The sequence below is a fragment of the Dasypus novemcinctus genome, chromosome 13, assembly GCF_030445035.2.
Source record: "Dasypus novemcinctus isolate mDasNov1 chromosome 13, mDasNov1.1.hap2, whole genome shotgun sequence".
Lineage (NCBI taxonomy): Eukaryota > Metazoa > Chordata > Mammalia > Cingulata > Dasypodidae > Dasypus > Dasypus novemcinctus.
Genome location: NC_080685.1, coordinates 1,600,852 through 1,624,831, shown reverse-complemented (window position 1 = coordinate 1,624,831; position 23,980 = coordinate 1,600,852). Strand labels below are relative to the sequence as shown.

Here is a 23,980-nt window from a genome sequence, read left to right as displayed (position 1 = left end):
GGGCCCGCGGGCGCGGGGCTGCGGGTCGCCCGCCGACGTGCGCCGCCCCGCCCTGCCGACCCCCGGGAGCTGGACCGCCGCGCGGGGGGGAGCGGGACGAGGGGGGTCCTCCCCCGCCGCGGGGCGCGGGCCGCCCGGCGCTGCCCTTGAGGGCCGCGCTCTAGGCCGCCCCGCGCGCCCGCCCGCCCGCGCCGCCTCGGGAGCCGCCGGGGAATGGAGGCCGCGGCGGGGCGCTGAGCTCGCGGGTGCGGGCCCGGCCTGGAGCGCGCCTCGCCCCGCGCCTCGCCCCGCGCCCGCGCCGGCCGCCGACATGTCGGGCGAGGTGCGCCTGCGGCAGCTGGAGCAGCTGATGCTGGACGGGCCGGCGCGCAGCCAGGGCCAGTGCCTCAGCGTGGAGACGCTGCTCGACGTGCTTGTCTGCCTCTACGACGAGTGCAACACCTCGCCGCTGCGGCGCGAGAAGAACGTTCTGGAATACCTGGAGTGGGGTAAGCGCGCCCGGGCTCGCCCGGCCCCGCGCGGCGTGGGGGGCGGCGTGGGCGGCGGCGGGCGTCCCCGCGTGCCCCCGTGCCCGGGCGTCGCCCCGACGGAGGCCGCGCGGCTCTGGAGGTCCCGCCGCGGGGCCCGGGGCCCCTGGGCCGGCGGGGAGAGGTTCCGAGTGGGTCCTGTCACGGACCGCAGAAAGCGGGGCCCGTGTCCGCCGGCGGGGCCGCGCCCCGGGGGGGCTGGGGCGGGCCGCGTCCTGGGGAGGGGTCGCGGCCCCCGGCGGCCCGCCCTCGTCGCCAGACGGACTCGGCGGACGGCGCCGCGCCGGACCCCCGCCTCCCGGGCCGGACCCCCGCCTCCCGGGCCGGACCCCCGCCTCCCGGGCAGGCGCCCCCCGCGCCCCCGCCGGGGCCGCGCCGCCGCGCACGTGCGCGTGTGAGCCTCGCTGCGGGGCGGCCGCGGGGCGCGGGGCGGCTGCGGGGCGGCTGCGGGGCGGCCGCGGGGCGGCTGCGGGGCGGCTGCGGGGCGGCCGCGGGGCGCGGGCGCCTCGGGCGGGCTGGTGACCCGAGCGTGCCGCCCAGTTTCCCCGCTCGGGGAGCGTCGCGGGCGGCGTTCTTCCCCTGAAGCTAACGCCGGGCGGCCCCTGCTGTCTTCTGTGGGGTGTGAAGTTCCTCAGGAGCCCGCGCCGCGCCGCTGCCCTAGGTGGCTGGTGCCGCCTCGAGGGCACGAGGCGTAAAGGCCTGTGGACAGGCTGCCGGGCTGCCAGGGCGAGAAACCGCATCCTGCAGGCTTCTCCCTGGGGAGGCGGTTGGGGCTTCCTTCTGGTTCTGCGAGCACGCGTCTTTTGTTTTTATGCGTATTTAGTAAGGTGTCTGTCGTTCTGCATCCCGCGTTCCATGACGTCTTTAAGTTTATGATGTCTCCTTTTGAAGGTGGAAAGCGAAGGTTTGGGTGCTTTTAAAGCTGAGTTCATGAATTAGGCTCCATAGTGACCTTTTGTGTGATTGTGATGGGCAGTATCTGTTCTTTCTCATATGCAAAACGATAGAACTCTTTGGCTGTACCCGTTGTCAATATAATTTTAAAGTTATGATAAAACAGAAACCATATTCTCCGTTGCCTTCTGGTTATTAGAGTTTACATAATAGTTTCATGCTATGAGGTGTTTTAGAATGATTTACATATATTTTCCATGAAATATGTTTCTTCTTTACGTGTACTGATACCTTGTTTATACATACATATTTTTAGCCACATAAGCCAAAAGTCAAATAAGTATTTGGCCAAATACTTTTCGTTTGTATTAATACATTCTGGACAGTTTCAAACCAGGGACTTAGCATAATTTATCGTAAATTGACTTTAGTATGCCCTTCATATTTTTGTCATTTTAGAAGTATGCTATGTGATGGAACAACAGTGTACAGTCTCTTAGGTAATTTTCTGTTTTTCAGTAATAGAGACCAAGTGATAGAATGCTTAAAGAATTATTTTGTACATTTTGGGGCTTGGCGGTGTTTAAATCTCAGGCAATTTTTAAGTTGGAGCATGAGGTTTTGAAAGTGGGGTTATCGGCACATAAAGAGTAAAGAAAAAAAGCTAGGAGTGGAGAAGCTGTCCAGAGATGTACCATGAGTAGTAGTATTTACTATCTGTAAGTTGAGAATTTAAGTTATTTAAGAATGCCAGTCTCTTGTATTTATTTAAGTACTGAATTAGATTAGGTGTTCTCCATGTGTGAATTGATTACTACATTTTGGGAAAATGTCCTATTTTTATCTCATTATCTAATATTATATAAAAAACAGTTTAGATGAAGGATGTTTCTGGATTGTTAATTGATCTCAGTTTAGGAGGTACCAGGGATTGAACCGGGACCTGGTACATGTGAGGTGCGTGCTCAACAACTGAAGCTATACCTGCTCCATTCAGTTTAATTTTTTTAACCATTCTTTTTTGTTTGTTTGTTTGTTTTGGGTCTAAGATGAAAATTTACGAAGATTGTTGTTGAGGTTAAATTTGACAATTTCAATTTGCCTTAAATGATATAATTTTTAGTTTGATTTCTAAAAGACCTGTTTGTAATAGGAGAATAGTAGTAGCTAAATACTCTGTATAAACATATTGTATATTTGTGTTTGGCTATTTATATTAGTAGAAAAGTTATCTAGATACCCTTTGTTTTTATGCTGATGATAGGCTACTTTTAAAAATGGAGTCAGCTGAGACTCCACTGTTAGAATCTCATTTTATTTTCATTTTTTCTGAGTTGTAGTCCATTTCACTTGTATCTTGATAAAATTAATGTTTATTCCTGACAACATCATGACACTTAGAAGACTGACAATTCAAAGGCACATTGCTTTCCTTCCACAGCATTCCTTGAGCGTGGTGCTGATGGCTCAAGAGAAGAAGTAAGTGGAACAGGAAAGAGGAAGAGAGAATTAAAGCCAGTGCGCACTGGGCAGAGGGGATCAAAATGCTTAAGGCCAGAGGTCACTTTTAAGTTTCGTCATATAAAGTGCTTTCCAGTATGTCCAGTAGACTGAAAGACTGTTTAGTCTCCTTTATTAATAGTTTTGATGCCAGTTGTGTAATTATATAAAGCTAAGTGGGGCTGTAGAAATATAAGTAACTTTTAGATTATAAACTAATTTACTAGTAATGACTACTTGAATAGCCATTCATTGAATTGATTGCCCTGTATTTCAGAATGGGAAGTTGTAATTTTAATTCTTTACCAATTTACTTAAAAAGTAAATGTAAGATAATATTGCTCAGAAAAGAAACATTCATAGCCCTCGGTATGCAAATAATATTTTTGATGCTTCCCAATCCTGGGCTTTGTAATATTTCGTATAAGTTATCACTGACTAACGTGATTTTATATTCCATTCAGATTATACATGTTTAAGAGTCTGAATGATCAATAAATTTGTTATTGGTGTACATCAGCAAGTACTATAATTTACACTTTTACTGGAGTAATTTTAGAGTGTGTTCACGGTTCTTTGTGTTTGCCTGTTATAGCGGTTTGATTGGAGGGAGCTGAAACTTCTCTGGGATACTTTCTTCATTTCTGCTGCTCCTCATTGTCAGCTTTTCCTGAGCAGAATTTATGAATCGTACCAAATTACCAGGATGTTCATTTAATACTACTAAACTTATTTTTATTTAAATCCTCAACTGGGACGATAAGTCTTCAGAAATAAAGTTTTGGCACTTGTTTCCTTTATACTAGTCACCTGATCTCTTGAATTGTAAGAACAATAGTGAATAAGTACAGTTATTTGAGTTAACACAATGCTGGCACATAGTAGAATTGTGGTCCATTAATGGGGGCTCTCATTCTGTTTCTCTCTTTGTTTTTTTAAAAGAAAAATGATATACTTTGGTTGTCAGGTGATAGTGTTTATTTTGATAACTTGATATTTATTTGTAATTGTTTTTAGGAATATCAGTTTTTTTAAAAAGAATATATTGCAAATCAATGGTAGGGTTGCCTTCTAGACAACTCAGAAGTATAAATCATCTTGAAAATGACTGATGTGTTCACTTGAGACTTTTTACAGATTAAAGGTTTTGCAGAGCCCAAAAGTTGATGCTGTGATCTGACAGTAGGTAGGGAGGAAAATTAGCAGTGTACACTGTGTTTCCTAACTGTATTTCAGTAAATTTTAATGTATTCTGAAAAGTAAGCGTTTATTGGAGTGATAACAAGATATTGCTTATTTATCTTTCTTTGGGTATTATAAAGCACATTATAATAGTACAAGTTTTTAAAAGCTCTGCTATACAGAAACCTCTTTAAGTTTGTTTTGTATAGACTGCCTAAGTCATTTGACTCTGGAATCCTTTTTACAAGGAACGATTTGGGAAATGTTGGTGTACACTAGGAAACCATAGTCAGAGCCTTTAAGCTGGTCGTGATAGAAAGTGTTTACTAAATTTTTCTACCAAATGTTTTGAATAATGTCTCAATTTATATCAAACTATAAACTGACTTGCTTTTGTCCTTTACATATTTAACATTTTGTAGCACTTCCACTTGTATCACCTAGAAGCCAGCCAGATGTTTATTATGTTGGTGTGGCGTTCTCCATATAGAGGGTTTATGTATTTACAGAAAAAGGACACATAGACTTGATGCGTCCCTTTGAGGGGTTTATATTTACATGTACAGTTCCTGCTTTGCAAAGAATGCTCCTGCTAACTTAGTGATTCTTTTCTTTTCAGCAGTGTATGATCATTTTCTAATCCAGTTATAACACCTCTAACCAGTGGTATGGAATCTGAGATGGAGACCATCCTTGCTGTGGAACAGAACAGAGCAGATCAGCTTTCATGAGCGTTCTGTGAGAGCGTATTGATGTGGGAGTGGGCGGTACCCCAGCGTGACTCTTTAGGTATCACTGAGTCAGGCCTCCACTTAGATGATTGCTGTCCTGCCATTTTTTTTACTTACTAGCCCCCACTAGGAGGCAGTGGCTAAGCCCTATTTTGAGATTATATTGCCAGCTAACTATGGCCTTGCCCCTGACTAAAAGTCATCAACTGTGAAACATTTAGGAACAGGCTAAAAGCTCAGCTATGTGGTGAAGCTGGAAATACCGACATGGTATCATTAAGCTTTTCCACATTCCAGTTTACAAAGATTTTCCTAGAGTTTATGGTTAAAACCACAACAGTTATTTGCAAGTCTAGTGTAATTTCTAATTGTGCCTTTTTGCTGCATATCTTTGTAATGTGTCACCCCATTTCTGACTGAATACTAGGTTGACAGTTTCCTTGGGAGTCCATTTCTGTTACATTGCTTGAGGTTGTGGTTAAGTGTGGTCATATTTGTTTGGCCTCTGTGCCGTGGTAATCCTAATTGAGCATACCAGCTAATGGGTTATCCTGGTTTTGCTCAATGTCTGTGCACATCTGGCTCAGCTGACTTGGCTGTGTTACACTTACATATATGAATTACTTTGCTGGATCCTAAGGACCTTATTAGTCATGGTTTTCCCCCATTAAATGCTAAGAATCTATAGCCTCATTGCTACGTTGCCCCTAACCTGAAACATTGGTTACACATCCAGGTCCCTTGTTTAGTAGAAGGATTTAAAAAAAAAAAATTATTTATTTATTCCCTATCCCCACCCCTCCATTGTCTGTTCTCTGTGTCCATTCGCTGTATGTTCTTCTGTGTCTGCTTGTATTCTCATTAGGCGGCTCCGGGAACCGATCCTGGGACCTTCTGAGTAGAAGAGAGGTGATCATTCTCTTGCGCCACCTCAGCTCCCTCTGCTGCGCCTCCTTCCTCCCTCTCTCCCTCTCCCCTCCCTTCTCGCCTGTTGTCTGCTCTCTGTGTCCATTCGCTGTGTGTTTTTTCTGTGTCCACTTGCATTATCAGGCGGCACCGGGAAACTGCATCTCTTTTTTTGTTGCATCATCTTGCTTCATCAGCTCTCCATGTGTGCAGTGCCACTCTTGGGCGGGCTGCGCTTTTTTTGTGTGGGGTGACTCCTTGCGGGGTGTACCCCTTGTGCATGGGGCACCCCTACGCTGGGGCGCCCTGCGTGGCATGGCACTCCTTGCACGTGTGGCAGCACTGCGTGGGCCAGCTCACTGCACGGCTCAGGAGGCCCTGGGTTTGAACCTTGGACCCTCCGTATGGTAGATGGATGCTCTATCAGTTGAGCCACATCTGCTTCCCTACTGTGTCTCTTATTGTCTCTCCTCTGTGTCTCTTTTGGTTTTGTCATCTTGCTGCACCAGCTCTCCACGGGCCAGCATTCTGCATGGGCCTGTACTCTACGTGGGCCAGCTTGCCACACAGGCCAGCTTGCCTTCACTAGGAGGCCCTGGGTAATGAACCCTGGACCTCCTGTGTGGTAGATGGGAACCCAATTGCTTGAGCCACATCTGCTTTCCTAGTGGAAGAATTAAAAAATGCATAACATGATCCATCCGTTCATCATGTCAGCATCCTACTTAATAATCTTCAGTGGCTATTGATAGCTTTCAGGGTGAAATCCAAACACCTCAGCATGGCGTATAGAATTTTTAAATTTTTGATGTCTGCTTCCCTAGACACTTTCTTTACTTTTAAAAAAGTAAAAAAAAAATTTTTTATTAAAGTAATAGATCACATAGAATGTTACATGAAAAAAAATAAGAGGTTCCCATATAACCCACCGCCCACCCCCATCATTTTTGTAAATTGTATTTTTTTGAAGATACATATATCACAAAAAAGGTTACATTATAAGAAAGCTAGGCCTCTTGCACCAAAGTGAGCCAAGTTGTGAGTACAAAGGAAAATTTCTTGAAGGAAATTGAAAGAGCTACTCCAGTGAACTCATGGATGATAAGAAAGTGAAACAGTCTTATTGCTGATGTGGCCTGGAAAGAAGATCAAACCAGTCACAGCATTCCCTTAAGTCAAATCTAGAGCAAGGCCCTAACTAACTGAATTCTATGAAGACTGAGAGAGGTGAGGGAGCTGCAGAAAAAAGTTTGGAAGCTAGCAGAGGTTGGTCCATGAGGTTTAAGGAAAGAAACGGTTTCTGTAACATGAAAGTTCAAGGTGAGACAGCAAGGACTGATGTAGAAGTTGCAGGTTATCCAGAAGATCTAGCTAACATTTCCAATGCAGAGAAACTAGCCTTCTATTGGAATAAAGTGTCATCTAGGACTTTCACAGATAGAAAGACGTCCTTGCTGGCTTCAAAGTTTCAAAGGACAGGCTGGCTCTCATCAGGGGCTAATGCAGCTGGTGCCTCTAAGCTGAAGCCAGTGCTCATTTAACATTCTGAAAATCCTAGGGCCCTTACAAATTATGCTTCATCTCCTCTGCCTGTGTTCTATAATGGAACAGCAAAGCCTGGTTGACAGCACAGCTGTTTTTACAAGACAGTTTACCGAACCTTTTAAGCCTACTGTTGAGACCTACTGCCCAGAAAAAAAGATCCTTTCAAAATATCTGCTCAATGACAGCGCACCTGGTCAACCAAGAGTCCTGATGAAAATGCACAATGAGATTAATGTTGTTTTTTGTCTGTTAAGACAACATCCATTCTGAAGCCAACGGATCAAGGAGTCATTTAGACTTTCACATCTTATTATTTAAGAAATAATGTACATTTTATAAGACTATAGCTGATGTAGATAGTGATTCCACTGATCTGGGCAAAGTAAATTGAAATCCCTTTGGAAAGGATTCACCATTCTAGATGCCATTAGGAACATTTTTGATTTGTGGGAGGAGTTCAGAATATCAGCATTAGCAGGAATTGGGATTCCAACCCTCATGGATAGTGTAGATTTCTGTGGAGGAAGTAACTACAGATGTGATGGAAATAGTAAGAGGACTAGAATTAGAAGTAGAGCCTGAATGTGACTGAATTGCTGCAATCTCATGATAAAACTTGAATGGGTGAGGAGTTACTTCTTATGGATGAGCAAAGAAAGTGGTTTCTTGAGATGGGATCTGTTCCTTGTGAAGATGCTGTGAACATTGTTGAAATGACAACAAAAGATCTAGAATACTATATTAACTTAATCAACAGTGGCAGTGTTTAAATCGATTAACTCCAATCTTGAAATAAGTTTTACTGCGGGTAAAATGCTATCAGACACCATCTTGTGATACTGAGAAATCTTTTGTGAAAGGAAGAGTCAGTGCAGCAGACTTCCTTGTCTTATTTTAAGAAATTGCTACAGCCATCCCAGCCTTCAACAGCTACCACCGTTATCAGTCAGCAGCCATTGACATCAAGGCAAGACCCTCCACCAGCAAAAAGATGACTTGCTAAAGGCTCAAATGCTGGTTAGCATTTTTTTTTTAGCAAAAATGTATTTTAAAATTAAAATATGTACATTGTTTTTTTAAGACCTAATGCTATTACATGCTTAATAGACTACGTGTAGTGTAAACATAACTTATATGCACTGGGAAACTGAAAAAATTCATGTGACTCATTTTATTGCCGTATTTGCTTTATTGCAATATTCACTTTATTGTTATGGTCTGGAATTGAACCTGCAATATCACCAATGTATGCCTGTACTTACCTGCCTACCTATGTGCCTGTCTATCCACTTCCATATATCTGCATCTATATTGCATATGTATTTATTTCTATTAGTAATAAAAAGAAAGTATACATATATACTTACGTATATATACTGAAGACCATGAGTTTGTATTGATACCTCTAATTCCAGTCTTACATCACAGGATTCATTCTGGTTTTCTCCTCTATAGCTCCCTTTAACAGTGAGGAGGCTGGTTCCCTATATGCTTAATATATTTCCTTAAAGGTTCAGTCCCTCAGCAGGTAACTGATCTCCCATCAGTGCCACAACCTGCTCTCTAATGCAGATGACCTTCTCACCCTAATCCTCCATTCCTCATGCCTCTCTCTGACTTGTCTTTTATTCCTTAGGCTAGGTTGCTGCCCCTCTTTTTGCCCTCAGACACCATCCTCACCTTGCTCAAGGCTCTTGATTGCCCACACCAGGCTTCAGGCTTCACCCTGCTTTCGTGCCAGCAGGGGCTTCGCTCCATGTGGTGCACCTACTCAGCTCTGACACCGTGCCAGCAGGTGACCTTTTCGTTTCAGCTCGGCTGCACTCTGCTGTCGTGGTCCACATGACTCTTGATTCCTCATGCCTGACTTGACCAGCTTCCTAATAGCTGTAGAGCTGAATTATTCAGGAGGAAGGGAAAGGCTGCTTCTTAATTGATTTTACATAAATATAATCCCTTTAAAAATTACAAACCATAACATTGACTCTTTTTGATGTGTAGTTTTTGACTTTTGACAACTGTATACTCATGTGACCATTACCACAGTCAAGATACAGATCAGTTCCATCACTGTCAAAATTCTCTGGTAGCAGCTTTTGGTATCATATTTACCTTTTACTCTAGCTATACTCCAGTGTTCACTCTTCCACCAATGAAAGGCATGCCTTTGACTCTCCATAACATTCCGTGTATTGGTTGATTTGTTTCGAAACTCCACTTTCTTCTCCCCCAGTGCCTGTCCTAGTATAGTGTATAGCACATAGCATGTCTTCGGTAATGTTGGTTGAATGAATTAATGTTGTTATACTTGTTATAGGCAGGAGTAAAAGCAGCAGATCTGATCCTGAAACACTGCATGAAACCATATGTTTGTATGCCAGAGACTTATTTCCTCTTTGATTTACCAACTGTTTTATCTCAAAAGTGATTTGTTATAGGCAGTAGTTTGTAATCTCTGTTAGCATTTGACAGTCTATGAACAAGTTCTTAATGGGATGAGGAGAAGAGGCTGCTACTATTTCAAGGAATGAAGTAAAACAGTCTTTTTTTTTTTCAGGTTAATTTTTTCTGACCTTAACTGCCTGTTTAACTTATTTTGCTTAATGCCCAGCATAAAATCACATTCTTATGCTTAGTAAAGAACTTAAACTTTAGAGTCTGGTGATTATGGATTGAGCACAACAATATTTCACTCCCTTCTGCAACCCCACTAAAATTATAGTAAATTAATTTTTAAGAAAAGTCTTAAGCCTTCAAGGATGGGAGGAGCAGGAGAGACTACAGCGGTAGAATATTGGAAGTTGGAAAGCAGATTGATGAGTGATAACTGACTTAGGAGCTCTAAGAAGGTGAAAGCCCAAGTCAGCACTGGTGAAAGCTGATGCCTTAACCAGTTTATTTGTCAGAGCCTCAAAAGTCTTAGAAATTGGTATCATCAGGAACTTCTGGAAGGTGAAGCATGGGTAGAGTTGAACTATGGAGGATTGATTAAAGCTGTTTTAGAAGCAGTAGGATTTCTAACATGTCCTCTCCTACTTCATGCCACGGGGCTACTTTATCTGTTTCTTCCCAGATTAAGATTGAATGTAAATCTTAGTAAAACAGAAGTTCTTTAGATTGAATGACATCAGGCATAATTTAGGGTAGACATTTCATACCGAAAATAAGGAATTTAAACTTTTAATTTCTGCTTGGCTCCCACAATGCTGGCAACAGACCGTCATCTGAAAGCAGGAACTTAGAAGAGTCTTCTCTGGAGAATCTGACCTGTCTAAGAAGAAAGACCTAAGGATATAGATATCAGATGTTGCTCAGTAAGGGCCCAGCCGATTGCTCTGCCATGAAGCTCATTATCTTTGGGCTTCACCCAAGGAGTCAGAGAGCAGATCATCTTTTCAGTCTCTCCTAATTAAATATGAACAGAAAATCGGGTATTACCAGACATCTGATGGCAGCCTCTACTGCATAAGGTACAACCTCAGACAAATAGGAAAAGAGCAATTTATATCAAATACATTCTACAGGGAAAATAAACCTTCAAAAACATACACAGAAAGCCATCACTGATATTCTCAAAAATAAGGGTGACACTGCAACCATGAAGTAAAATCATTATGTCATAAAAAGGAACAAAATAGAGTAAAAAAGTTCTTTGAAGTAAAATGAAACCTCAGTACAAGAACTGGAAGGTAAAGCTGAAAGAATCCCCTGAAAATAGAGCAAAGTCCACAAAGAGTTAGAAAAGAGAAGATAAAGGGAAGCTAATTAGAGGACCAATTTAGGACATCTAATATCTGAATAATAGAAATTCCAAAGTGGCACAGAGAGAACAAAGGGGAGGAAATCATCAATGAAATAATTCAAGAAATATGCTAGAACTGAAGGACATGTGTTTCTAGATAGAAGCAAATGCCCAGCATAATAGATTCACACCAAGGTAGATCAAAGTATTTTAATTTTTGCAAAATTAAAAAGTCCAGTTCTTTTTTTTTTTTTTTTTTTTTTTTTTTTTTTAAAGATTTATTTATTTAATTTCCCCCCCTCCCCTGGTTGTCTGTTCTTGGTGTCCATTCGCTGCGTCTTGTTTCTTTGTCCGCTTCTGTTGTCGTCAGCGGCATGGGAAGTGTGGGCGGCGCCATTCCTAGGCAGGCTGCTCTTTCTTTTCACGCTGGGCGGCTTTCCTCACGGGCGCACTCCTTGCGCGTGGGGCTCCCCCACGCGGGGGACACCCTTGCGTGGCACGGCACTCCTTGCGCGCATCAGCACTGCGCATGGCCAGCTCCACATGGGTCAAGGAGGCCCGGGGTTTGAACCGCGGACCTCCCATATGGTAGACGGACGCCCTAACCACTGGGCCAAAGTCCGTTTCCCAAGTCCAGTTCTTTTAATTTCCAGAACTCTGGGGACAAAGGGGAGATCCAAAAAGTTTCCAAAGACAAAGACTAGAAAGGGTCAGGAATCAGAAAGCCTTGGACTTCTTAGCAGCAACAGTGGAAGCTAGAAGACAATGTTAATAATTTCAAAGGAAAATGTATTTCAAACTGGAATTCTTCACCCAGCCTGCTTCTCTGTCAAGTGTGAGGGAAGGATATGGACATTTGTAGACGTGCAAGTTCTCAAAAAAATTCTTCTTTCTGTATGCCTCTGGGTGCCAAATAGGGCAACCAACTATCCAGTTTACCTGGGATTGAGTACTTTCTTAGAATGTGGGACTTGCAGTGCTAAAACTAGGAAATTTCTGGGCACACTGGGATGAGTTGGCTTCCTCCTTCCACCTCAATAAGGGAGTCAAGTAAGATGAGGAGATACAGGATAGAGGAAGCGGAAGGGCCCATACAGGGGAAAGAAGACAGGACCCTGTGATGGCTCAGGGTGCAGATCGGCAGCTGTGCACACAGCCCAGAGGTCAGCCAGCAGACACCAGCGGCAGGCTGGACGCTTCAGGACAGGCTTCCTCAGTGTCTGATGGGCGTGAACATCCTGAGAGGAGATGTAGAAATTTAGGAAAGTTTAGGGTTAAGGTTGCCTAGAAAATGAAGCGAATGAGAAAGCAAAACAATTATTAATCTAAGGGAAGAAAACTTCTATAGGAGAGGAAAATAGAGATAACTTTCCTAGTGTTGTCTTTGAATAATATACGTGGTCATTGCAATGAAAACACTGAATATTGATCTAACCAAAATTATGCTATATTAGGATGGTGTGGTAAGGGAAATTTTTTTTAATGGAGGTGATGGTAGGTACTGGGCTGATATTTTTTAAAAACCTTAATTTATTATGGAATCTGTGTTTATGAATAACTGGTAAAAATGAAAACTTACAGTTCAGTTTTTGCAAAATTAAAAAGTCCAATTCTTTTAGTTTTTCTCATTGATCTTATTTTCAACTTTTTCCTTTTGAGGCTCTTCTAAGTCATGTTATTTTAAGTCATTCTAAGTAAATAGATTTGTGTTAGAATTCATTAGTGTATTCTCTGAGCAGATCAGTCTTTTTTCTTCTTTATTATGCTGTTTTTTTTTAAAGATTCATTTATATTTTATTTCTCTCCTGTTCCCCCTCCCCCGCCAGTTGTCTGCTCTCTCTGTCCATTTGCTGTGTGTTTTTCTGTGTCTGCTTGTATTCTTGTCAGCGACACCGGAATCTGTTTCTCGTTTTGTTGCATCATCTTGCTGCGTTAGCTCTCCATGTGTGTGGCACCATTCCTGGGCAGGCTGCAGTTTTTTCGTATGAGTCCACTCTCCTTATGGGGCGCACTCCTTGCATGTGGGGCTCCCTTACGCGGGGGACACCCCTGCATGGCACAGCACTCCTTGCGGGCATCAGCACTGTGAGTGGGCCAGCTCATCACATGGGTCAGGAGGCCCTGCGTTTAAACTTTGGACCTCCCATGTGGTAGACAGGCACCCTATCTGTTGGGCCATATCTGCTTCCCTGCTCTATTCTTATAGTTGGCAATTTAGAAATAGTTGTTACCTGTCTTAGGAGCATAGCTGATTCCTGAAAAACTTAGGTAGGGTAAATTTTATGTATTTAAATGAATGATACACAGATACTAATAAACTTAAAGCATATATGTATTATTCGTTGTTTATGGAATTGAGCATACAGCAGAAAAACTCTTACAGAGCAGTAAAGAAAAGATAAATCTACAAAATGTTGTAAGTGATGGATATGATGATCCCTTCTATAAACTAATAAGCTACCAGGAACTGTGAGGAGATAGTATCAGAGCACTTGTCAAAACACACTGCAAAGGTGGCTCTTCTAGTATTTAGGACTTCTGAAATCCAATTTGGTCCTTGAAAATGCGAAGAATGCCTTGTAAAGGTTATTAAATGAAACACTTCTGAGGTTGAATTTAAACTTTTCAAGAAAAAAACAAAATCTTAATTTTTTTTAACCAATCAATTTTATTGGTACAGATTAGTAAAACATAAATCCATCCAAAGTGTACAATCAGTGGTATTCATTGTAATCACATATTTGTGCATTCATCACTTCAGTCATTCTTAGAGCACTTTCATTATTCCAATAACAAAAAACAAACAAAACTCATGACTTCTCAATCTGTTTCCCCTGCCATACATAGCTGCTGTTCTTTTCCCTTCTCTCTACTGTATTTGTATTTACATTTTGTGGAAACGATCTTATATATGCAGTATCGCCCGTGCTCGTTTTTACATGAGGCTTTATTGTTGCGTGTAGTACTGTGTTAACAGGGTTTAGCTTCCTCCTAGTGGTGTACACGGCCTTAGCTTTGCTCTTTCAGCCACTGTCACCCATTACCATAGCACCGCTAGTTACACCATGATGCACCTTCACCATTTCTGTTCATTTCCAAAGATTGACAAACAGCCTTTTTTACCAGTTCTGCACAGATTAAACCTCAGCTTTCCATTCTCTAACCTCATTCTATTTTCTGGTGACCTGTATTCTAATTATTAACTCCATGGGTTTATACAAAATCTAAATATTTGATTATCTAAGCCTTTCATCTATTTTAGGGCAGAGTTAAGAGAAGTTTGTTTCAGGAAATTGCTGAGCAGTATAACTGAATGGGGAAACTCATCAGCTTTGTAACTTCTCCTGAGTCAGGATGGCTTCATTATTTAATTTGAACGTTAGGGATATTCAGATGTGTACTGAAGAAATTATCATTGAATTATGCAGTACTTTATTTCCTTGCATTGGAGACTACTGATTAGTTTGTTGATTACTTTTCCTGATTTGTTCACGATAATTTTGATTTTCTTTTCCAAATCGTTTGTCAGTTCTTTTTTGGTGGTAATTACATACTTAAACAGTTCTTTATTTGCTCCTGCATTTTGTCTAAAAAGGAAACAAGAAAACAGCCAAAATCGTGATGCTGTAAGTAAAATATTTTTTATCTTAAACCTGTAATCATTTTGGCTTCTAGTTTTAATACCTTTACTTAGAATCAAAGGAATTTAAAGCAGATACTAATCAGTGTGTGTAGATAGCAGTGTACATACATAGTTTAAATTACTTAGAATTAGGGGGAAATATTAATGATAGTTTAGTATGTTTTTGTTTTCAGTTAGATAAGTTACCAAAAATACAACTTCAGCCGTCCCATTTAAAATAAAAGAACAAAGAAGTAAAAGGAAATGATCTAATGGGTGTAGTGTAACTAGTATTTGGAAATGACAAAGGAATTTTTTCCCAGCAGTAGTAGTATTTCCTTTGTAACAGTGTTTCTAATTCTAAACTAGACAAGATGATATTTTTGAGGGCATATTAGTTTTTTTGAAAAGGAAACCTGAAATCTAAATTATTTAGACTTACCCTAATTGCTTAGTATTCATCAACACTAGGAATTTTTGGGTAAAGCAGTTCGAACTTAATTTTAAGTATTATGAAAAGTTAGGTTTAATTTTCTTCCAGAAATTCTCTGTATGTGGTTTAAATCGTATTTGAATCTTACTTTCTTGTTTTGGAAATCCACAAAGTTTTATGAAGAAATACCTAAGGAAATGTGTAGTTCAGTTTACTGTATTTTCATAGAAGGGCTTTCACTTTATTTAAATGCTTTGTTACCTTCACTTGATTTATATTTCTTCTGTTTTTTATAGTTGTCTATTTCTTAAAGTTATCAGCTTCCATTTTGTAAAGAATTGTGTATGATTATCTTCCAGTAGTTGGAGATGGAGTTTCGTAGATATCCAGTGTGTATTGCTCAGCTTAAGTTAGAATTTTTAGGCTTTTGCACCAACATATAAATGCCACTAGATAGTTTGTACACATACTTAGCCAAACTAGATAGTTTGTACACATACTTAGCCAAACTATTAAAGCTAAAAATAACTTTTTTCTTTAGGGCGTTACTGCAGAAAAAGAGGTAAGGTAAATGAGGGAAATTACCATATTGGTTGAATTTATGGTACCACATGGTCAAAATTTAATTTGTAGTTATTTTGTGTATGTGTCTGTATATGTGTAGTAGATGTGCTCTAAATGCTTTTTGTTCCCAAGTCTTGGCAGTAAAATAATTTGAAATCATGGCACAACTCTGGGGTGGAAGGGAATCCTAGAAATGCCAGCCACCTAAAATTCTTTCCTATTACACATAGTTGTGTGTGAATGCATGTGTGTGTGTTTGTGTGTGTGTTTTGAGATTATGGAAAAAACCAGTATTCTGTTTTCCCCAGTATCCAATCTCCTCTTCTTCTGTCTTAACAAAAGTCAATTGATGATAATTCCTAGCTTTCCTTGTAGTTAGGTGTGGCTACATTACTATTTCTGACCCCTGGATGTAAGCAGAAGTGATAGGCGATATTTACTTGAAGCTTGATTAAAAAACAGAAGGTGGTTACATGTTCCCGGGATGGGAGAGGCAGGAGGAAGGAGTTATATTAGTAGCTTAATGGGTAAATTCTGTTTGAGGTAATTAAAGTAGGGGAAGTGGGTGTTGGTGATGGTAGCATAGCATTGTGAATATAGTTAATACTACTGAATGTAGTTAATACTTGAATGTAGTTAAAATGGGAAATTTTGCGTTGTGTATTACTACAATAAGAAGTTTAAAATTAAAAAAAGGCAAATGGGGAAACTGAACTTATATATTTGATTATCTCTGTAACAAGTGAAGCTATATAATTAATTATGAACATAATATATGCAGTCTGAAGGATCAGGGTTTCCTCTAGGAGTGGAATTGGTAGTAGGAGGGGAGAGTGAGGGTGTTTTCCACTTTTAACTTTCTGTATTCTAAACTGTTTTACAGTTTGAAAAGAGGAGTGCTTTCTAATATTACTGTTAAAAGTTTTGTAATGTTTTTTTTTTTTAAATTAAAAAAAAGCATACGACAACTAGTGATGCTTTTGGAAAAAGACCTTGACCAAAACGGGGAAATATTAAATACAAATGAGTTTCTGTGGCTAAGAGATTTCAGGTGAGTTGGGAGGTCATTCCAGAGGTTATGCTCATGCATGTTTCAGGAGGATCTCACTGATCTGCCATAGTGAACAGTGCCTGAAACGGGGTCTCCTGAGGGCTCTAGAGACATCTAGACACTGTAGGCAGTGCAGACAACCCCAGGAAATGGACACCCTGTCAGTGGGCCTTACCCTGGAATATATAATAACCTATCTTCCCAATGGATCAGAGTTAGACTCATTTATAATTTTCCTTCCCATGGTTCTTTTGCCCCATTTATTTGAACCTATAATTAGCACTATATCCATTAAATATATGTCCCAGAGACTTAAATCTTTTGGCTCTTCATGTGCCAGTTGAGCCCTGAATCTCAGCAGAATTGGAGCCAACACCTGCTCTCCAGTTCATCGGACTCATCTGGACAACTAACAAAAGGCTCATGATGGACATGCCCATTCCCCCAAAAGACAGAGTATATCTTCAGCTGCAAGCAGGAGAGCTCCATCCTTCTGCCTCCTGGGATCTAAGTCCCCTGTCAACCAGAAACACAGTGGGCATCACCATCCCGAACTCCTCAAGATTGAGGAACAAATGAATGCGACTGTGGACTAAAGTAGATTTAGGATTTATTCTAGCAATTGTAGAACTTGTAACATTGATATAAAGGCATTGGTCACCAGAGGCTCCGAAGGGAGGGAGAGGGAAAAATAGGTGTAACATGGGGCATTTTGGAACATTGAAATTGTCCTGCATGACATTGCAATGATGGCTGCAGGCCATTATATATTTTGTCAAAACCTATAAAATTGTGCAGTGCAAAGTGTAAACCATAGTGTCTCCTACAGACCATGCTTAGTAGCAATACTAAACCTGTAAAATTGTGTGGTGCAAAGTGTAAACCGTAATGTATACTACAGACCATGCTGAGTAGCAATACTTCAATATTGTACATCAGTTGTAACAAATGTCCTCACTGATGAAAGATGTTAATAGAGGAGAGAGTGTGGGAAGGGAAAGCTTTGGGGTTATACGGAGTCCACTCTATTTTCAGTGTAACATTTATGTAATTTAAAGCTCCTTTAAAAATAAAGAAAAAAAAGGCATATGGGAAAAAAGGATTTCCCTGCTGATTCCCTTCTGCCCAGGACCCTGTGATGTCTTCAGCGCGTGAGCGGTGGGGATGCGGCGGGAGCGGGTGTGGAGACCGCACATTTCTGATGGCTTTGTCACACTGCGTCGCCAGCCTCTGATTGTTCACCTTCAGGTGTCTTTTACCTGCAAGAGAAACATATTTTTATTTTGTTTAAACCAGGGTTCATTGGCGTTTTCTGTTAGAACTGAATTTAATCTTAACTGACGGACTTCTCCTATTTTACTGATTTGGTTTTATCTTCTTTGTGTGCAGTGTGTGAGGGGATGCCAGAGTTGTCAGAACTGTACTTAATGTTTAAATTTCATATTTTATATGTGATTTGACTTTAAAATTTTTTTGTTAATGTGATATTAAAGTGCTCTTAAACTTAAAAAAATTATCATTAGTATAAAAATAGCCCCTATGTATTTTTAAAAAGCAGAAAAAATTACACCATTCTAACAGAGTGGCTCTTGTAATTTTTGTACTCTCATTGAGTATGTTTAAATAAGCACATTTAGTTTTCTACATAGGAACACTTCTGGTAGTTTTATATGCTGTTTTTTTCATTTAACATCGTAAAGTGACCTAGAGCAAATTAATTAACCTCTTTGTGCCTTGGTTTCTTCATCTATAAAAATGGGCATAGTTATTAAGCATACCTTATTAAGATTATTATTACATTATTACATGTTATTACATGCTAGACCAGTGCCTGGCATATAAAAAACCCCAGTAAGTGCTAGTAATCATTCTCATTATTAATATTGTTCTCTCTCAAGCTTTTTTCCTAAATGATTATAGGATTTTTGTAATTACCATTTTCAAAGTTTTCTTAATATTCCACTAAGTAGAAATATGATTTTTTATGGGAAAATTTTGAACATCTTAAGTTCCAATTTTTTTCTGTTGTAAATAATGCTGCGATATGCTTCTTGTTGTTTAATAGTGATTTCATTACAACCTAGAACCAGTTTTTAAAGCAGCATTTGCCTGTAATATTATAAGGAAACAGGGAAGATTGCGAAATAGGTCTTTTTTAAAAAAAATATTTTATCAGAATAGCCTTGTATATGAATATGATGGCTACTGAAGATGCAGGTATCTTTTGCAATAAACAGTATTGAGGAAGTGGATGTGGCTCAACAGATAGAGCATCCTCCAGCCATATAGGAGGTCCAAGGGTTCCATACCCAGGGCCTCCTGGCTCATGTGGTGAGCTGACCTATGTGCAGTGCTGCCGCGTGCAAGGAGTGCCAGCCTGTGCAGGGATGCCCCCGCATGAGGGTGCCTCCGCGCACGGAGTGGCCCGTGCGCAAGGACAGCTGCCCTGTGCAAAACCACAGCCCTCCCAGGAGGGGTGCTGCACACACGGAGAGCTGATGCAGCAAGATGACGCAACAAAAAGAAACACAGATTTCTGGTGCTGCCTGACGAGAATACAAGTGGACACAGGACACACAGTGAATGGACACAGAGCAGACAATGTGGGCGGGGGGGGGCATAAATAAATAAATCTTTAAAAAAACAAACAGAAAACAATATTGGTCACAGATTGTATAACCCGTTCAGATGGCACATTAGTTATGAATTCTTTGAGCTGGAAGATTTAGTTTTGTTGGATTCCTTTTTTGTGGTAAATTTTAGAAATCTGAAACAATGAAGGGTAAAAAGGTAATTAAAAATATTCCATAGTTAGTATTTTATAGCTCTTATAATTTAAAATTGTAATTTTTTTTTTTTAAAGATTTATTTATTTACTTAATTCTCCCCCCTCCCCTGGTTGTCTGTTCTCTGTGTCTATTTGCTGCGTCTTGTTTCTTTGTCCGCTTTCTGTTGTCAGTGGCAAGGGAAGTGTGGGCGGCGCCATTCCTGGGCAGGCTGCGCTTCCTTTCGCGCTGGGCGGCTCTCCTTACGGGGCACACTCCTTGCGCGTGGGGCTCCCCTACGCGGGGACACCCCTGCGTGGCAGGGCACTCCTTGCGTGCATCAGCACTGAGCATGGGCCAGCTCCACACGGGTCAAGGAGGCCCGGGGTTTGAACCGCGGACCTCCCATGTGGTAGGCAGATGCCCTAACCACTGGGCAAAGTCCGTTTCCCTAAATATTTTCTTAATGAATGAAAGAGTTGGAGAGTGAAGGAAGAAAGTGAATAAACAGGCAATAGAATTAAAATTATTTTAACACATTTAATTTCAACAGAAAAAATGTAAAACTCCTAACTACTTAAAAGTACTTCTGTAGAAATTAGAAAAAGATGTATCGAAATGTTTTAAGTCTAGGATTTTGTCTTTGTTTGAATGATAGTGAGAACATCCAAGTAGAAGTGTTCAGGAGACAGAAATATGGAGCAGACTTGGATCAGATGTGGATTGTGGTTGAAAGTAGTCATTGATGACGATACGGTGGTTAAATTCAGTATGCAACTGTGAAGTGCTTACTTTGTGCTAGACGGTGTACTAGTTGTGAAGAACTGAAAGATGACTAAGACATTTTTCATCATAATTATTAAAATTATTTCTTATACTCTTTCTCTTCATGAGTAAAGTTTTCACAAATTTTGATTTTAGAATTACAGGTGGACAGTAAGAAGATTATGATCAATTATCTTAATACTTGTTGGATTTTTGTGTATCTTCTAGGTAATGAAGAGGAGGATTTTAATTCTGTGAACTTCGAGGCATTTTGTCTAATGAAAATATGAAAATATTTTACTGCCATTCTACCAAAAAAAATTTGAAACAAGATCTTTTTCATTATCATTGTGTTCCTTATCTTTTACCTTCCTTAGGGGAAAGAAATGGAAATGATTGCTTCTCTAAACAGAGATAAATATTTAATGAAATGTAGCTTTCTTTTGAAATTTTAAAAAGTCACCAAAGTCACCTTAGACTTTATATTTCTTTATTTAAACAATGATACTTTAAAAATTATTGTAATAGGGTCGTTATAGCTTCGGGGTTATTTTGCTGCTTTTTTTTTTCTTTTAAAGGAACTTGAAAGCAATTTTATGACTCTTTGTACTTCATTTCTTGAATTTATGAATCTGTAACAGAAATAGGTTAAACTTCTGATGTTAAAAATCCTGACTTCAGTGGTTAGAATAAAATAAATGAAAGTGCAGTAACAAGAAATAGTTGTTAATTATGTAATAATAATTAGTTGGTAGTTTGCACTGACTGTCAGTAACTGAAAATCCAGTGCAAATTGATTAAAAAATAGGGAAAGCTTTACTGGCTTACATATCAAGACCAGAGGTAGGCTAACCTTAGTTGGTTGATCTGATGGCTCAGTGATGTCATCAAACATCCAGGTTCATTTGGTCTTGCTGCTACTGTTGTATAGGCTTCTTCCCAATGTTGTTTTCCTTATTAAAGTGCAAGGAGAGAGAAGTGGATTCCTGTAGCCCTCTGAAGAGGAACAAGACTTCATTTCACAGAAACACCCAAAAAAATCTACATTTCAGTCTCAATGGCCAGAGTTGGGCCTATGTGTGTTTCTGAACCGTTTGTTGCATTGGTGGTGGCAATGGGATCAATGTATGTGGGCTGTGCGAGGGAAGTGTAGAGACCTTAAAAAAATAAGGGTTCTGTTTAGGAAGAGGGAATGGTCTTGGGTAAAACACAAGCAGTCTCTGCTTCAGTTGGCTGGTAGTTTACAATATATTCATAGCATTTTCTTTAGGAATTATTAGTACTAAGGTAAAGGTTTATGGTATTAATATCTTTATATGCTTTTGATTTAGGGATTCTGGACCATTGTTTTTTTGTTTAAAAAGGATGCATTATAGATATCTATAATTTGATTTTTGTTTTAAAGTTGCAGATTCTCATTAAAATTATACCTTTCTCAGTCATGCCATCCTTTATTAATTTATCCCTCTTACAAATGCCTTTAAGATTTATTGTTTATAGTGCTAATCTGCAACCAATATGAATTTTCTCAGATTATCTTTTTAATATATGTCATACCAAGGATTCTCTCTCATTGTATCCCTAGCAGAAATAAATTCCAGTTTATCTTTATTGTTAGTGATGTATGGAGAAGATATGATTAGGAGAAGATATTTTTAAAGTCAATAAATATTGTGCAAAATAAATATTAGGGGTATGATGGAATGTGGGCACAATAAAGATGAATAACATGATACCTGTCCTCCAAATTAAGCAGAATGAAAGTACAATGAAGAGGCAGTGAACAGAGATGACTTTTGATGAGCGAAGTGAATGAGGGCCAGTCATGGAAGTGACATTTGAGTGGACCCTTAAGAAGATACTGTTTTATGAAATAGATATAGGAGGAAGGCATTTTAGACAAAAGGAACAGTGGAAATTAGTATATTGAAGTATGAAAGCTCAAAGCCATGTGCTCAGAGCAGAGTACTTTGAAGAGTGGAGGGAGAAGAACACTGGGAAATAAAGTTGGAATGGTGGGTTGGGGCCACATGTCAAAGGCTTAATATATAATATGTAATTATGTAATCACCTATGACTGTGAATAGTGGGAACACATTGAATATGTGTATATATTATAATAATATGTAAAATATAGTTTTTTAAAGTGAGGAGACTTGGAGATTGCTTTCCACAAAGACAGAAGTAGCCTTGAGATTTGTAGTCTTTTTGCCATGATGGTATCTTTGTGGAGTACACTTCATTCATTCATTCATTCATTCATTCATTCATTCATTCACACACTGATTTTAATGAATATTTGTGGCATGCTCTATGTGCCAGGTTTTAGTTTCTGAAGATTCAACAATGAACACGACAGGCAGGGTCTCTTTTGTCATGGAGCTGACATCATAATTTGGGGGAGTCAGGAAATAAACATGTAAATAGGATTATTTCAGATAGTGGTTAGAGCTATGAAGAAAATAGAGGAGGATGACATGACAGTGATTTGGGTAGTAATTTAGATTCGTTGGTCAGGGACGATTTCTCTGAGGTGATGTTTGAGCCGACATTAAAAGATGAGAAGGAGCCAGTCGTGAAGACCTTGGACTGAGAAGTCTGGGCAGAGGGAATAGCAAGTGCAGGGTTCCCAAGGTGGAAGCAGAAGAGCGGCAGTGAGACAGCATGGCTGGAGCATCACAAGTGGAGGGGAGAGGGCAGGCGTGAGGTCCTCCCTGGAAAGGAGTCTGTCGTCTGTTGTAAGGGAAGCTCTGGAGGGTTTGAGCAGGGAAGTGGTGCTGTTTGATTTGTGTCTTAAAAGGATGCCTCTTTGCCGCACGAACAGACCTATGGGAGCAGGAGTGCCAGGAGGGAGGCTGCCTAGGACTTCTGCATCAGTCCAGGCGAGAGACGGGGCTGCCCTGGACGGGTGGTCGTGGGGAAGACGGTATCTGTGATATGTCTTACAGGTGGGGCTCACAGGGTTGCAGGCAGATAAGGTGTTTGTGGCTGAAGGAAAGAGTGGATCAAGGGTGGAGCCTGTGTTTTAGGTCTGAACAGCCAGGTGGATACCAACAGCTAGTATTTATTATTTACTGTGTGTCAGGCACACTTCTAAGCAATTTTCACAGACCGTCGTATGTTATCATCACTGACAACCACATGAAGAAGGTAGTAGTATCCCTACTTCACGGATGAGGAACTAGAGGCACAGGGCTGCAGTCGCATGCTAATAAGTAGTGGTGTCAAGATCCCAACCAGTCAGCCTGGTGTTTCAGCACCCGCTGTGGGGGCAGAGTGTTTTGCCATGTTAGGCTTGGGATAGTAGGCAGTAGACGTGTGTTAGTCTGGAGATTGTCGTTGGAGAGGTTAGGACCTGGGATACCAGTTTCAGATTCATTATCTTATAGGTAAAGCCATACGATTGGATGAGATTTCTTAGAGGAAATGTGTAAATAGGAAAGAGAAAGGGACCAAGGACCAAGTCTTTGAGGCATCAGAAATTTATAGCTTGAAGAGTGGAAGCGAATTCAGAAGAGAACAGTAAGGTAGAAGAAAGCAGGCGAGTGTGTTGTCAAGGAAGCCAAAAGAAAAGACTTGCAGAAGAAAGGAACATCAAATGGTTTGAATTTAGCTAAGAAGGCAGAGAAGTGACCCTTCTATTTGGAAGTCTTTGGTGACCTTAACTGGAGCTGTTTAGTGGAATCCTGGGGACAAAAGCCCAAATGAATCAGATGAGGTGAGAATGGGAGCAAAGTGGAATCCACACATTTG

General features: G+C 40.7%; 1 protein-coding gene across 11 annotated transcripts in view; it reads left to right on the top strand.

Annotated features, from left to right (window-relative positions):
• Positions 1-248: 248 nt before the first annotated feature.
• The window catches only part of CDC42BPA (CDC42 binding protein kinase alpha), a 382,935-nt gene continuing 359,203 nt past the window's right edge, over positions 249-23,980 (top strand). For 3 of the 11 annotated variants that reach the window (XR_011645344.1, XM_071207322.1, XM_058309384.2), the window contains exon 1: positions 257-488. Coding sequence is in view for 9 of the 11 variants with exons in the window: in XM_071207322.1 (XP_071063423.1) it covers positions 311-488 (178 nt within the window). In the remaining 2 variants the exon portion in view is untranslated. Of the gene's footprint in view, positions 489-23,980 lie in introns of all 11 variants that reach the window. The other 8 variants (XM_071207321.1, XM_058309379.2, XM_058309385.2 and 5 more) reach the window with 6 other exon arrangements.